At 36.2% G+C, this 12690-nt stretch overlaps 3 protein-coding genes across 6 annotated transcripts; 2 read left to right on the forward strand and 1 right to left on the reverse strand.

Annotated features, from left to right (window-relative positions):
• Positions 1–17: 17 nt before the first annotated feature.
• On the forward strand, positions 18–2318 carry LOC124178928. 2 transcript variants are annotated; one of them, XM_046562757.1, is made up of 5 exons: positions 18–132; positions 251–493; positions 618–766; positions 851–1143; positions 1225–2318. In XM_046562757.1, the coding sequence occupies exons 1-5, from the start codon at positions 24–26 to the stop codon at positions 1283–1285; spliced, it is 855 nt and encodes a 284-aa protein (XP_046418713.1). In that variant the 5' UTR covers positions 18–23; the 3' UTR covers positions 1286–2318. The 2 variants fall into 2 exon arrangements, with proteins under 2 accessions (XP_046418713.1, XP_046418705.1); XM_046562749.1 differs by having other exon boundaries at positions 37–493.
• Positions 1597–7285, reverse strand: LOC124178794 (protein pigeon). Of its 2 annotated transcripts, none has more exons than XM_046562450.1 (10): positions 6982–7285; positions 6515–6654; positions 6136–6457; positions 5609–5871; positions 4231–5465; positions 3742–4086; positions 3378–3592; positions 2965–3168; positions 2787–2858; positions 1597–2679 (listed from the first exon to the last, which is right to left on the reverse strand). In XM_046562450.1, the coding sequence occupies exons 1-10, from the start codon at positions 7037–7039 to the stop codon at positions 2609–2611; spliced, it is 2925 nt and encodes a 974-aa protein (XP_046418406.1). In that variant the 5' UTR covers positions 7040–7285; the 3' UTR covers positions 1597–2608. The 2 variants fall into 2 exon arrangements, with proteins under 2 accessions (XP_046418406.1, XP_046418414.1); XM_046562458.1 differs by having other exon boundaries at positions 6515–6783; positions 6982–7284.
• Positions 7286–7819: 534 nt separating this feature from the next.
• On the forward strand, positions 7820–11301 carry LOC124178902 (WD repeat-containing protein 89). Of its 2 annotated transcripts, none has more exons than XM_046562701.1 (8): positions 7820–8069; positions 8130–8583; positions 8663–8889; positions 8983–9323; positions 9589–9717; positions 9926–10020; positions 10105–10207; positions 10311–11301. In XM_046562701.1, the coding sequence occupies exons 2-8, from the start codon at positions 8399–8401 to the stop codon at positions 10464–10466; spliced, it is 1236 nt and encodes a 411-aa protein (XP_046418657.1). In that variant the 5' UTR covers positions 7820–8069; positions 8130–8398; the 3' UTR covers positions 10467–11301. The 2 variants fall into 2 exon arrangements, with proteins under 2 accessions (XP_046418657.1, XP_046418647.1); XM_046562691.1 differs by having other exon boundaries at positions 8150–8583.
• The last annotated feature ends 1389 nt before the right edge of the window (positions 11302–12690 follow it).

The raw sequence follows: 12690 nt of genomic DNA on the forward strand, positions 1-12690 counted from the left end.
CCTATTTATTTTATGTACTTAACATGAGCTGTGAAAATGGCATCGAAATATGTCCCTGCACTCGAAAAAACTCAACAACCCACAATGGCACTTTTGTTGCACAGGCACCGAGTAAAAATGCGAAAATTGAAGGTTTACGTAGAATTAATTGTTACATCAACCTTTTTCTCGTCTCTACAATTTTTTGCCTTCACAACGCTTGATAATTTGCCTTTTCAAGCTTTCACACTCCTCTTGTTAAAACACATAGGCAATGTACTTCGCTGCCAGCATTCGAAGGAAGCTGCTTCAAAAGTACAGAATCTTCATACTATCAAAAATACGAAGGGAACGAAGACGAGCCACCGTTGCCCTTGTCCGTTTAAATCAAAACATGATTTGAAACTTGACACAAAACATGAGAGGACACTGAAACATCATGAGAAACCTAAATGGTTGAACTGCTTCGTGCAGGGATGTCAGCAGAAAAGCTGCTTCAATGAGGAAATCAACTGTTAGTATCTACAGAGTATAGCATTTTTCTTGCTCTAGAGTGAATGCACTATTGGGATATACTTTTCAAGAAAGCAAAGCACATAGAACTTATATATACTTTGAGGTTTTTCTCTGCTTTGTAGTGCCAATCAGATATCCAAGTCCTAAGAAGCCATGTGTACCGGAACATGTTCGTCCCCATCCACCTCCGAATTGGAACCGCAGACCCCCGCTATTCACACCACCTGAAATGCTAAATAATCTGAAGCGAGGAATAAGGAACCCTTTCCAAGTGCTGTCTATTTCTCTTTTTTCTTGTAATAATCCATTTTTGTGTATCAATCCTAATAGACAAACTGGTATTTTCATAATCTAGATCACGCACAGAAGAAAAGAGATGCAAACACGATTGGATAGGCTAACAGACGAGCATCAGGCCTTTGCCTTTCCCCCAGGCACTAAACCATTCCGTGACAATTATTATTTCATAGACCCTCCATTGAGTCTTGTAGAAAATTATGACATCATCTGTAGGGACATTCATATGCAAAAATTCCTTGAAAGCTCCACCAGATCATCCCTTCTAGTCTTCAATGGAGACAAGTACAAGTTCTTCAGAGAGCGACTCCCTATTCCTCAAAAACGTATATTGAATATACCTGGTAATAGGTAAGCATAAGGTGAATGGTAATCACTGTCCCAGCGTTGTTGTGTAGGTGGTTAGATGGATAAATGTAACTTGTTTTCTAGCTACCAAAACAATGCATTGATAGAAATGGGTGATCCAATTATGCCAGACGGTGCTCGTTAACTTATAGGAGAGCAATGTTAAAATTCCGATTGGTTTTACTCTGTACCTCGAATTTTCAGTTCCGTTTTGTAATCAATTCTTTTTTTTTTTTACTATAGCAATATTGTTTTTTTTTTTTTTATATATATATATATATATAATTATTATACTAATAAGCTCTATACCTTTAAATCCGAGGTTATATTATGATTTTTATTTCTATGAATTAGACCGTGTATAAGCCTATATTTTTGTGATGTGAAGTTGAGTATTATACCTCAAATGTTTGGTAAATTTTATATTCCTGTTAGATAATTGAATTGCACGCCAAATAACTGTAATACAATTTATTGTTGTACAAAAATGATACAAAGTTTGAACAAAATTTATTTATATCATCTAAGTCGCGTGAAGCTATTTGGTTCAATGCTTTAAATCTAGTTTGAACCCATCATCGTGAAAAGAGACTAAAGACTAAGACATATCATCATGCTCATTTCAGATGCAATTCACATTCAGATAAAATTACTTGCTATGAAAAACTGTTATCACTTGCACAAACATTATAAATTTCAACAGTGTCGCCGAAACCATAAATCATTTATAATAAGATTTTGTTTAATTTTCGACATGACTAAGTAAAAGACGGTTAAAAATACAGACCCATAATTATTCTGATTGTACGGAGATGTAGCTCTGTATTAAAACATTATTGCACAATATCCCACTTTCGGAAACTTATTAAACTAGCAGTACCACGTAAATAAAATTATTATATAATATCATACCTTTAATATAAAGCACAACACATGGAATTGAACAATAATTTCTAGATAGGAAGATGTAGATTGGTAAAACCAAAAATAGAAATCAACTCTTATTTGCTACTTATTGAGAATTTTAGCACACCCTAGGTCTATCACAATACTGTATGGCAATATTTAAAGAATACGGGCATCTTTTTTTTTTTTAAATTACGCTTTAGCATTTGTTTAAAAATTGTGAAGGATTTCCATGGTATTTTTATACGTACAATAAATGCATCATAAAATCAGAACTGAAATACTCCCTGGAACATTTAAAGAAGCACGGAATACTCAGAATGATAAAATATTGCACCGTTCATCTTTTTTATTTTTATAAACTACGAATACGTTGCATAAAAACGTATGAATGCACAGTCAACTTTAAAAGTAAGCCAAGAACTTGTTTGAGCCATTGGTACGAGAATGATGATATATTAGTCAGAATATGTAACTAGATACTTCATCCCACTATGATACAATGGCACAGATATATTCTACAATCAAAAGTCAATCGCTATGTATCTAGCAGTGGTCCTGATTATAGAAAATCTTCTGTTGACGTTACTGTCGCTTCTATCAGCAAACCAAAGTCTAGTTCTGTGAGACTAGCTGCAAAATCAAGATCAAGCATTAATAATAATAAAGAATAATGAACTGATACAAAACCTGTCTGGATACAGTAAAAATTTATCAATGAAGAATTATTCAAACTGTACCTTTTGCAGTCAGCAAATCTAGGAATGTGTCAAGTGGTGAAAGTCGGTCTGCCGAAGGAAAAGCTGCTAATCCTAGAAAATAATCAAAAAAGTATTACTTGTGGTCACTGCTTCCTTCTGCTATTACTAATTCTAGTATTCTAAACTAAAAACAAAGATCAAATTGAATTTGGCCAACCATTATGATTGATATGATGCTGCGATATTCTTCCACGGCACTGGGAAATTTCTCCAGATAGTATGTTGGTAGCGTGTTCCCGAGCTCGTAACATCAAACTAACGGGATGTAACCACTGATTAAGAAGTCTTTTTGCTCTAGATCTCGGCAGTAAGGAAAGCAAGCCTAATTTTCTACAGACTCCATCTTTTGTGTCACCTGAATCTAAAGATATATTTGGTTTTATTATATATATAGTTGGTCAACTAAATAATAGACAACGAATTATTGAGAATCTACTGATTCGCATAAACCAAAAAGATGATATCAATTTTACATCTAACAACTTAGTAACCCCATGAAATTCCTTTTCTAGACTACAGAAATTCACTACGTACCAAATTCATTGGTGGATAAAATTCTGATTAACTTACCAGCCATGATTACTTTCATAACATCAACCTGTAGCTCAAATACATTTCTTTGTACATACTGTAAGAATGTTGGATATTTGAGACTGCGGTATCCAAGGTAGGTAAAAAAAGATGTGAACCCTTGTGGTAATGGAAATGCAGTACTTTCAATGGCATAACGATAGCGTTCCAGTAGGGTAAATAATAAAGAACGTCTGGCTTCATCCAACTGATCACTGTAACACAAATTCACAGAATCACTAAGTTGTAACTTAAATTTCATACTAGAGATGCATAGAATATAGTAAAATTACAGTAGTTGGAACATGGGAAACAGAATTTCAGATCTAGAACAAGAAAATTCACAGCTTGCAAACGTTATTACATAAGAATAAATCCTTGTTCTTGTTCAGTTTTTGCGTCAACGCTGGAGGCTCGACAAAGCATTTGACACAGTGAGCGTGACGTTTCTAACTGAGCAGCTACATGTCTAGTTGCCATTGCATGCAAGTGCAAAGGGGTACAGATTCCCTGCAATCGCATTGTCGATGTTTGAGTTCCGTGTTTCAAAAGGTGCATCGAGAGCTCTCGCAAATTCACTGATACAACGTGCTCTTGTTTCGAGGCTGTACAATTCTCCACCTCAACGAATGGCAAATTGGAATCTAACATCTTGTTATTCCCTCGACAGCCCATTAGCTCTCCCAAGGAAGCTGCTGTCACTGCGAATCTGCAAATGTATCGCAGTAATTCATGACGGTACATCCAACGTACTTGGTTTTACTTTACAGTAAGCCTAGAAAATTTTTGTAAATCATGACTTATACAAAACAGCTTAGCTGGTGATCAGCTCAAAATATTTTTGTTGGCTCACCCTCCACTAGGCGACATTGGCGTGCTAGATCTAGATAAGGCTTCTGGTTGATAACAGGCCAAGGAGACCATAAGCTTTTCGGCAACTTGACTTGGTTTGAATCTTGGTTTATCACTATTACATTTGCCCAGCTGATCCCATAGTTGGGTCCATAGATCGTTGCAGTAGGGAACCAGTCGTTGTTGTGGAGACAACAGCATAACGGAAGTATTCCATAATTTTTCATGGCTAAGGGTGACGGTTAGATCATTCACTTTGATTTCAGTGTTTGAGCTATTTTGCATTGTAGTAAACGGCAGCAACGATATTAATTGCTGCGCATCTGCAGGCAAATTTTTTTGCACTGCTGCATATGATCCAGAAATGAGAATTTCTTCCAAAAGTCGTGCAACACTCAACAGTCTAGGCTTCTGAGCTATGATGGAAATTAGTTCTATAACTACATCGGGATCATTTCGATGAATCAGGAAGTAGTGAAGAATGCCAAGTCGCACTTCAACAGATGTTTCTTTACGAAATACATCGATCAAGAAGTCTGCAGGTATTATCAATGGCACAAGGTCCAATGTTGGAAGATCTACAGTTAATGGATTAGAAATTGAATTCATCAAACCACCATAACTGTCCGACTTTGCAGAATTAGTGTTTTTTGTGTTAGTATTTGTACGACTCTCACTAGCTTTCATACTCCGAGGCCTTTCACTATTATTGCTATTATTACTATTACTATTAGCGTCAATATGATTCTTGTTCAGGTCTAGCAAAGGTACTAGATAAGAAGACTGTAGTGGTACGCAAGTTAGTGGACCAGATAGAATATGACAACACGGTTCGTGAGTCACACCAATCTCCAACAAGTGTGTGAAGGATCCTTGGACAAATACGACCATGTGATGATCGCCGTATATAGCAAAGGTTGGCCTCATCAACTTGGCACGTACCCAAGGTATCCCTGGTACGACGCAATGGATTACACAGCTATGATGAAGAACAGTAACGGAGTATGCAAAATGTACCGTGTTGAGATCGGAGAGACAGCTGTTCTCTATTGGGTCTTGCACCTGATTTTCAGGACGATAGAGATAATGATGGCATATGCATACCATCCCCTTTGGGTCTGACACAACAATTAAGTCCAACGAACAGTCATGAACTCTTAAGGGAATCACGTCATCCTCGTATGTTCCACAATGATTGGAACCAGGCAGCTGAGGTAGATTCAATGGTATATTTAACTGAAACCAGACAAAAGAAAATTTAAACCCATAGTAAAAAATGGAAAAATGTTTACCTTTAAAATTTCCAATAATACTAAAATAATCCGTATGGAAATAGGCAGTGTTGTCGGAGTGGTTGGAGCAAAGAAAATTCAACTTACAACTGTTTCATGGGGTAGATCATCATGGAACTGGAGACCACTCAGTGTTGGGTACGATCCAGGTGTTTTTGGTTGACTATTGCTAGCTTCTTCTGTAACTAAGCTTGTTGTGGATCTGCGATGATGTATATGATATAATACTTGATTTACAGAGTCCCATTGAGCCCAGATAAATGTCCGGACCAAAGATTCTGAATTCAGTTCCTTTACTGAATTAGCTTCTTCGTCGGATATGTCAAAGTAAGTTGTGTACAACATTACAGCTGTGTGCAAAAATGAATAAATAAATTGTCAACGGATGTGGTTTTTAGAAAAAAATTGATTGTTATTTTAGCAAGTGCTTAAACATATATCATGTTCAATTTTAGTCACTTAATCAATAGTAGTCAGTTAGGAGAGCAAAAAATCCAGCACATCATGTGTCAGCATGGAATTTTGATGACTGGTGATTATTACAGTGGTAACGGTAGAAGCAGCTAGGATTTATACTATCCTACTGAGTGAAATCTACTTCGATTGAAACTTACATTCCTGATGGATAAGGACTAGGAACTTGTCGGAATCTCTCTGTGGGCGTTGCTTGTAGAGAAATTGAATTCGCACCTGCTTACTTCTCTCCAGCTCTAAATTGTGAAGATCTTTAGTGCTCGAACAAAGCTCTATGACATAAACTTGATACACCTCCGAATCTTCACACAACTGTGGCATTTTATTTTCTGTTCCGGAGTCAGTTAGCGATGTTTGATCAACCACTGGAGAGACAGACTTAGTAACAAAGCCAAGCAGTGTATGACATTGATTTATTGTAGCTTGAACAATGTTCAGTACTTGAGAGAATTCGTGCAAAACCTAAGGAAACAAGTCAAGATGGGAATATATACATTAGGCAGACATGGAATAATTTACCTGTAAGTTGTCCTTTGCCCTATCATAATGGCCAATTACAGAATGTGATCGCATTGGTTCATCTTCGGCACAATTTTCTTCTATCCATCCAACTAATAATGACCCATCTTTCTCTTGTCCCAATAACTTCCATTGTTCGGCTGAAATTCACAATGTGAGAAAATCATCAAATACGAGATAGGTCGTAATCTTTAATGTTGTTCGTCTGTCAATCACATTCAAATTTTCTGCATAAAACCGTGATTGCGCGCGCAGCACGTATATGTCATCTAGATAACATTAAGAAAATACATCGATAATTTGTTTTTGTCAAGTATGGATCAACAGTCGGTAGTAATTCTAAGCATAAATCAATGTTCGGATTTTTCTAGGGATACAAAGAAATGTGGTCTCTACATATATTATCGCGACGATTTCCAATACGTCAAACGTCAAATTAAAAACGTTAATATGTGCACATGTATTACCTTTAACAGCCCTGTCATGTAAGGATGAACAAAGCTTTGCAGCCAGATTGCCCGCCATACCGGTGGACAGCAAATTTTTTAATCAGTAAAGTTGTTCGATCGTTTCTTGCTTTCTGTGGTATTATCACGGGTCGAATCTGAAAATTATCTGTATTCCTGTAAAGATAATACGAGAAACCAACAATAAATGGGAAGCAATCGAGGGGGCGATACTTGTCCATGTCATATGTATACGTTCTGCTATAATCATAGAGAGCGTTGGAGAGCGTCTAACCAGAGGTCTAACCGAACGGGCCAATCGACCCCAGTCTGTACCAGAGTTTCTATAGACATGCCGTCACCACCAGCTAACGCTGGTGCTCTAATAGCGTAATTTTCATGGGCATTCAATTAACGCATCGGCGGGAAAAGTCAATCATGAAAATGGGTACTGACACAATGCGTTGACTGAAGACTATAAAGACAGTTACCTTTATTACGTTCTTTCTACTGCGCGGTTGTTTCCAGACTGAGGAATTCATGAAGAATTCGGCTAGCTGATTTCGTTGTCGACGATTACTGAACATCCGACATCCAAACCTTCGTTTCAAACATTAATATGTACTATGTATGATGATGTAAAATATGATGTATGATGATATGATATGATGTATAATGATTTTAGTTTTTACACCTCAGACAAGAAATACGCACTCTATCTTTCCTGCCGATTCTAGATTCAATCGGCTAGGCCCTTCGATAGTCAGCCGTTGACTAAAGATATATTCTTCAGTCTTAGGTACTCACTTTGTACCGACTTAATCTCAAGCTTTCATACAGACAGTACTTGGGTTGCTACGAATGTCAGTGCGAGCTCGTTAGGTAAAGTCGATAGAGCAGAACCCTCCTACGCTCCCAGGCCCACCTGCGGGCCCACTTGCCCGCCGAAAATTGGTCACAAAAATTTACCCAGGGGTGTCAGTCTTATAAAAACAGTTTATATTTGACTTCTTTTGGTTCGATGCCTTACATGTCCGATTGAGAAGGTAGAAAACAATATGAATTTCATGGAATAATGAATAGTTTGCATCAATGGATTGAAGAATACGGTAATCAATGACAATAACTAGTAGATTTAAGCTTGCACACACGCTAATTTAATTTTTTAGCATTTTATCCATTTTTTCAGTTCCCGATTATTCCTGAAATGCACATTTACTGCGCATGCCCAACGAGTGACGCATAAAATGCGCGAATCCTACCACGTGTAGCGAATTAGCCGTTTTCTCGATTTTTGAAAAAACACCGCAGCGAGATAATATAACCTATTCTACAGTTATCGTTAGTTTTACTTAGTTAAGGAGTTTTGATCCTGGATAAAATAACTGTTAATGTTTCTGACTCTATATCGCATTCTTTAATTGAACCACAATCTAAGATGTCCGAGATACTCGAATCCTTGGAGCATTTGTCTGTGAAACACACTGACGATAGTTCAATTAATGGATCAAATCGCCGGGAAGACGATGCAGGAAGTGTGCAAGACAAATTCGATTTCGCGCTTGCTGCGGAAGAGGCAGTATCTTTGGATAAGAACTACATTCTCGGGATTTGTGCCACGAGGTATATATGCGCATTTAGTGTTTATAAAGTACAGCGAATTGTATTTCTCGATGCTAGTAATTTGTCCCCAACATTCCAGCGGTACAGAATTCAAGATAGGCACTGCACTTTCCGATTACACCTGCAATGTTTATGCAGTTGGTGAAACATTAAGTAAGATTGCGACACTCAATGACAATAAAGCCTCAATAATTGGAATCAGGTTTAGTCCCATGCATCAAAATTTGTTGTATTGCGCCTCCAGCAATGGATCTATTATGCTGTATGATTTACGTTCCAAAGGAAGGGTGGTAACACAATTCAAAGGTGACATCAAGGATTCTTTAATCCAAACTTAGTTGGGCCCACAAGTAACCCATAGGTGGATTCTGATTTTTCGAATTTCTTTGATCATTGTAGCTGATGAACGAGATGATAATGGAAAGATAAAGAGTCTTGCAAGTTTTGACATATGCCAAGATGAACGAGTCATGGCCGGGGGTACAGACTTAATTGAGGGTGACGTGTTCATATTGTTCTGGGACACTAGATATCCCACAAGCAAAACACATGGAAGAAAATCTTTGCTTGGTGGATATTGGCAGTCTCATACAGATGATATAACCACCCTTGCATTTCATCCTAGCAGAAGAGATTTACTAGCCTCCGGTAGTACTGACGGTCTTATCAACATTTTTGACTTAACGCAACCCAATGAAGACATGGCACTCACACATTCCCTTAATACTGAATCATCGGTGGTGAGTTTTTCCTTATGGCTGTAGTGATCACTTCCGGTAGTGCTGTAATACTTTATGTATCCAATCAGCTGCTTTAATATTGAAGTATAATAATATCGAAATAGTGAATTTCGCACATCGAAATAACCGTTTGTCTGATTCAAGTATTTATGCTTATTGAAAACTTGGTACATTTTAGCAAAGAGAATCTTCTATGATAGAGAACTGGAGATGTTGAATTTTACTTGACAAAATCTGTTTCTTTTTCCACAAATTTGAACCAAAGGACAGACTAGGGTGGCTGGGTGAAGAAAAACTGTGGTGTGGAACGCACACGAATGCCCTTCAACTTTGGGACTGCGAAGGTGCTGCTCCTTATGCAAAATTCGATCGAGAAGAATTAGCAACTTTTCAGGTAGGTTTCATTTGTTGTTGTAGACTTTATTGAGAAATTCTTGCATCTAGTTAAGCAACAAATTTACCGCATTATACTTATACATTGACATAAATCTTCCATCATATATATTTTTGAAACATTGGGAATTTGAAATCATGTCGATGATATTGTATGATACTGACAAAATCTTATCCCAAAACAATGTTTTTATTAAAACTGAACTCAGAGTGAAGATCCGGAAAATTGTTACATTGTAAGAATGCACACAGAGTCTCTGACAGACAATAATTTTCTGCTAGCTGGTTGCAGTTATAGTAAACGGTAAGAATTAAAAAAATGTCCAGTAACATAGACACAGACAGTACTACAGTTCGTAGTCTATTCAGTTTTCAATTTTACATTCAGAGAGAGCCTAAGATGTCTTACTGTGAAAGAGGATAAATTGAAAGCGTGCTGTATGATGTCAGAGAATAAACAAGTTGTTCGAGACAGCTGGTTTGATGAAAAGGTAACACGATTATGTAAATCATATTTCAATACATTTTAGTATCCATTTACAGTGCTTGAAAATAAATATCATAAGTGAATCAATACTCTTTTCTCTTCGATAGAACAATTACTTGGTGACTGGTGGTGAAAGTGGTATTGTTAGCATCTGGAAACAAGAGGAATCTGCATCGTCTCGATCAAATTCCAATAATAGATTGCACCCCAAAATAAACAAATTTAAAGGACGAGACAAGCCTCACAAGGCAAAACCATATTGAAGTAATATATCTCGTAATCCTTGATACAAATTAACGTGTGCTTACTGGCACATCAGAAGTGAATCAATCTGAGCATATAAGTTTTAAATGAATTTTGTATTGAATATTAAATGAATAAATATTATATAATTTTCCATACAACTATTATTGTCTTTCAACGCAGTAACTGCATCCTGCAGTTCTAGAGACAGAACAGTCTCATATCATGGAGGCATCAAAAGAAATAAGTTTTGATTAACTGATAAATCGTTTTTATATTATGCTTATTATTATTTATTATCCTCACGTTCTCCTTTATTACAATAACAATTGTATGTACATTTACAATAAATAGGTATGATTTCCTTAGTTGGCTGTTTATTCGATGATGAATGATTCGATAACGTAGCATAGTAAGTTAATTAGTAACTACAGTAAGAAATGCAAATGAGTTGAGGCGTGTGAGACGACAGGATGGGGAAGTCAACCAACCAATTTCATTCAGCGAATGGCTTGGCTTCACGAGTTATTGGTAGCATAGGCTCGATTCTAGTCTTACGAGTCGGAGTATCGCAGTAAACAGTAAACAGGTAAAACTCAGTACTCCAAATAGCAGTCAAAATGGTTACATGTACCCGCTTTGTATTACTGAAAGCTCAAGTTTGGAAACGGAGTTTCCTTGCTATGCAACACATGCGGTCTTTAATAATGTTACTTGCTTGATCTGTAATCATTTTGGTATTCAGCACTTCTTCCTAAGTTACATAATACGTGTAGTCTCCGGTATCTTCAATACTGAATTACCTTACTAGCCACTATTATTTTATTTATTTATACATAATTCAACAAGGATAAAGTTTTAAAAACGGTTTTGTAATAACAGGTATATACCTAATTAATATATGTAGATTCGGTACAAAAAACAAATATCTGCGTGTCGCGAGTAAACATTAACATCTCGCGCAAACAGTTGTCTGTTGAAATTTAGTAGTAGTAGACGTCGTCGTAGTACTATTAGTAATAGTTTAAAAGTGGTAATAGCATAGTAGTGGAGTAGTAGCAATAGTCATAATAGTAGTAGCATTATTATTACAATGAATCATTTTTTCGAATAAAATCGTGCTGGTAATCTTACGTCTAACAGTTTCTACAAAATCATCTGGTTGAATGGCTTGAATCAAAGTACGATGTTATAAAATAGACAAATACTATGTATAAGTATGTGTATATGTAAATACGATAATAAAATATAATTATTAATATAGTGGCGCTGATTAATACAGCTGGTATCACAATAATAATAGTAAACATGTAGTTGAATGCAGATTTAGAGCGGATTATTAGGGCGTAAAAATACGGAAATACTTTTGCCTGGTTTGCATAACGCAAAAACTTGGCAATTCAAGAAGCTAATTTCCAACTTTTTTATAATATCAAGAGAAAAATTTCGATCAGCGACGCGAGTTCTATTTTTCTAACTTGAGCGCTAAATAAACCAGTCGTTACTATCTACAAAGAAATAGGGTGCAGTATGTAAATATTAGTAGCAAGAAGTCATTAAAAAAACAAACAAAGTGTGTGAAGCAAGTAGATCAGTAGACATGGAATAAAAAATTCTTATCCCTTCAGTAATTAATCGGCTTCGTCGAATCGCGATGAAGATTAATAGCCTCAAACATGATGCTGTAAGTGCCATTTTAAGCCAGATATTATAAAGAATAAACACTCTTCATTGAGTTCAGGATTGACAAAAAAAATATAGGCACCCGGGCTGATGGTTGTTACATTATAAATTCGTGTAACGTTACAGTTACATGAAACTATAACATTAAAAGATTCTTATCGACATAAAATAAATACTTGAAATAATTAAACAGCTTGGAAAGTAATCAATTTGTTAAATTTAAGTACAGTATTGATCTCTGTTGAATGTTCAGTACTTTTTAAATATTGATGCCGTGCTGAGTCAAGGTAATTGGACACTTGTATATAATTAACGAGTTTAAAAAAAGGATAACAAGTACATTGACGGGTACATCACAATATTGACACTTTGATTAGGACTTTATAATTTTCCAATAACAGTGAATTCTCTTTATAAAGCATGAGAAAAATAATCTGACCCTCGGCTGTAATAGGCTTCGATTTACTATTTATAAAGTATAAGCTCTCGCAACAGTCAATGATCATTTTTGAAATCTTAAATAGTCCGGAACGTGTGTAGAGAGCAATTCTTGGTTTGGTC

Source organism: Neodiprion fabricii, chromosome 1, assembly GCF_021155785.1.
Source record: "Neodiprion fabricii isolate iyNeoFabr1 chromosome 1, iyNeoFabr1.1, whole genome shotgun sequence".
Classification (NCBI taxonomy): Eukaryota; Metazoa; Arthropoda; class Insecta; order Hymenoptera; family Diprionidae; genus Neodiprion; species Neodiprion fabricii.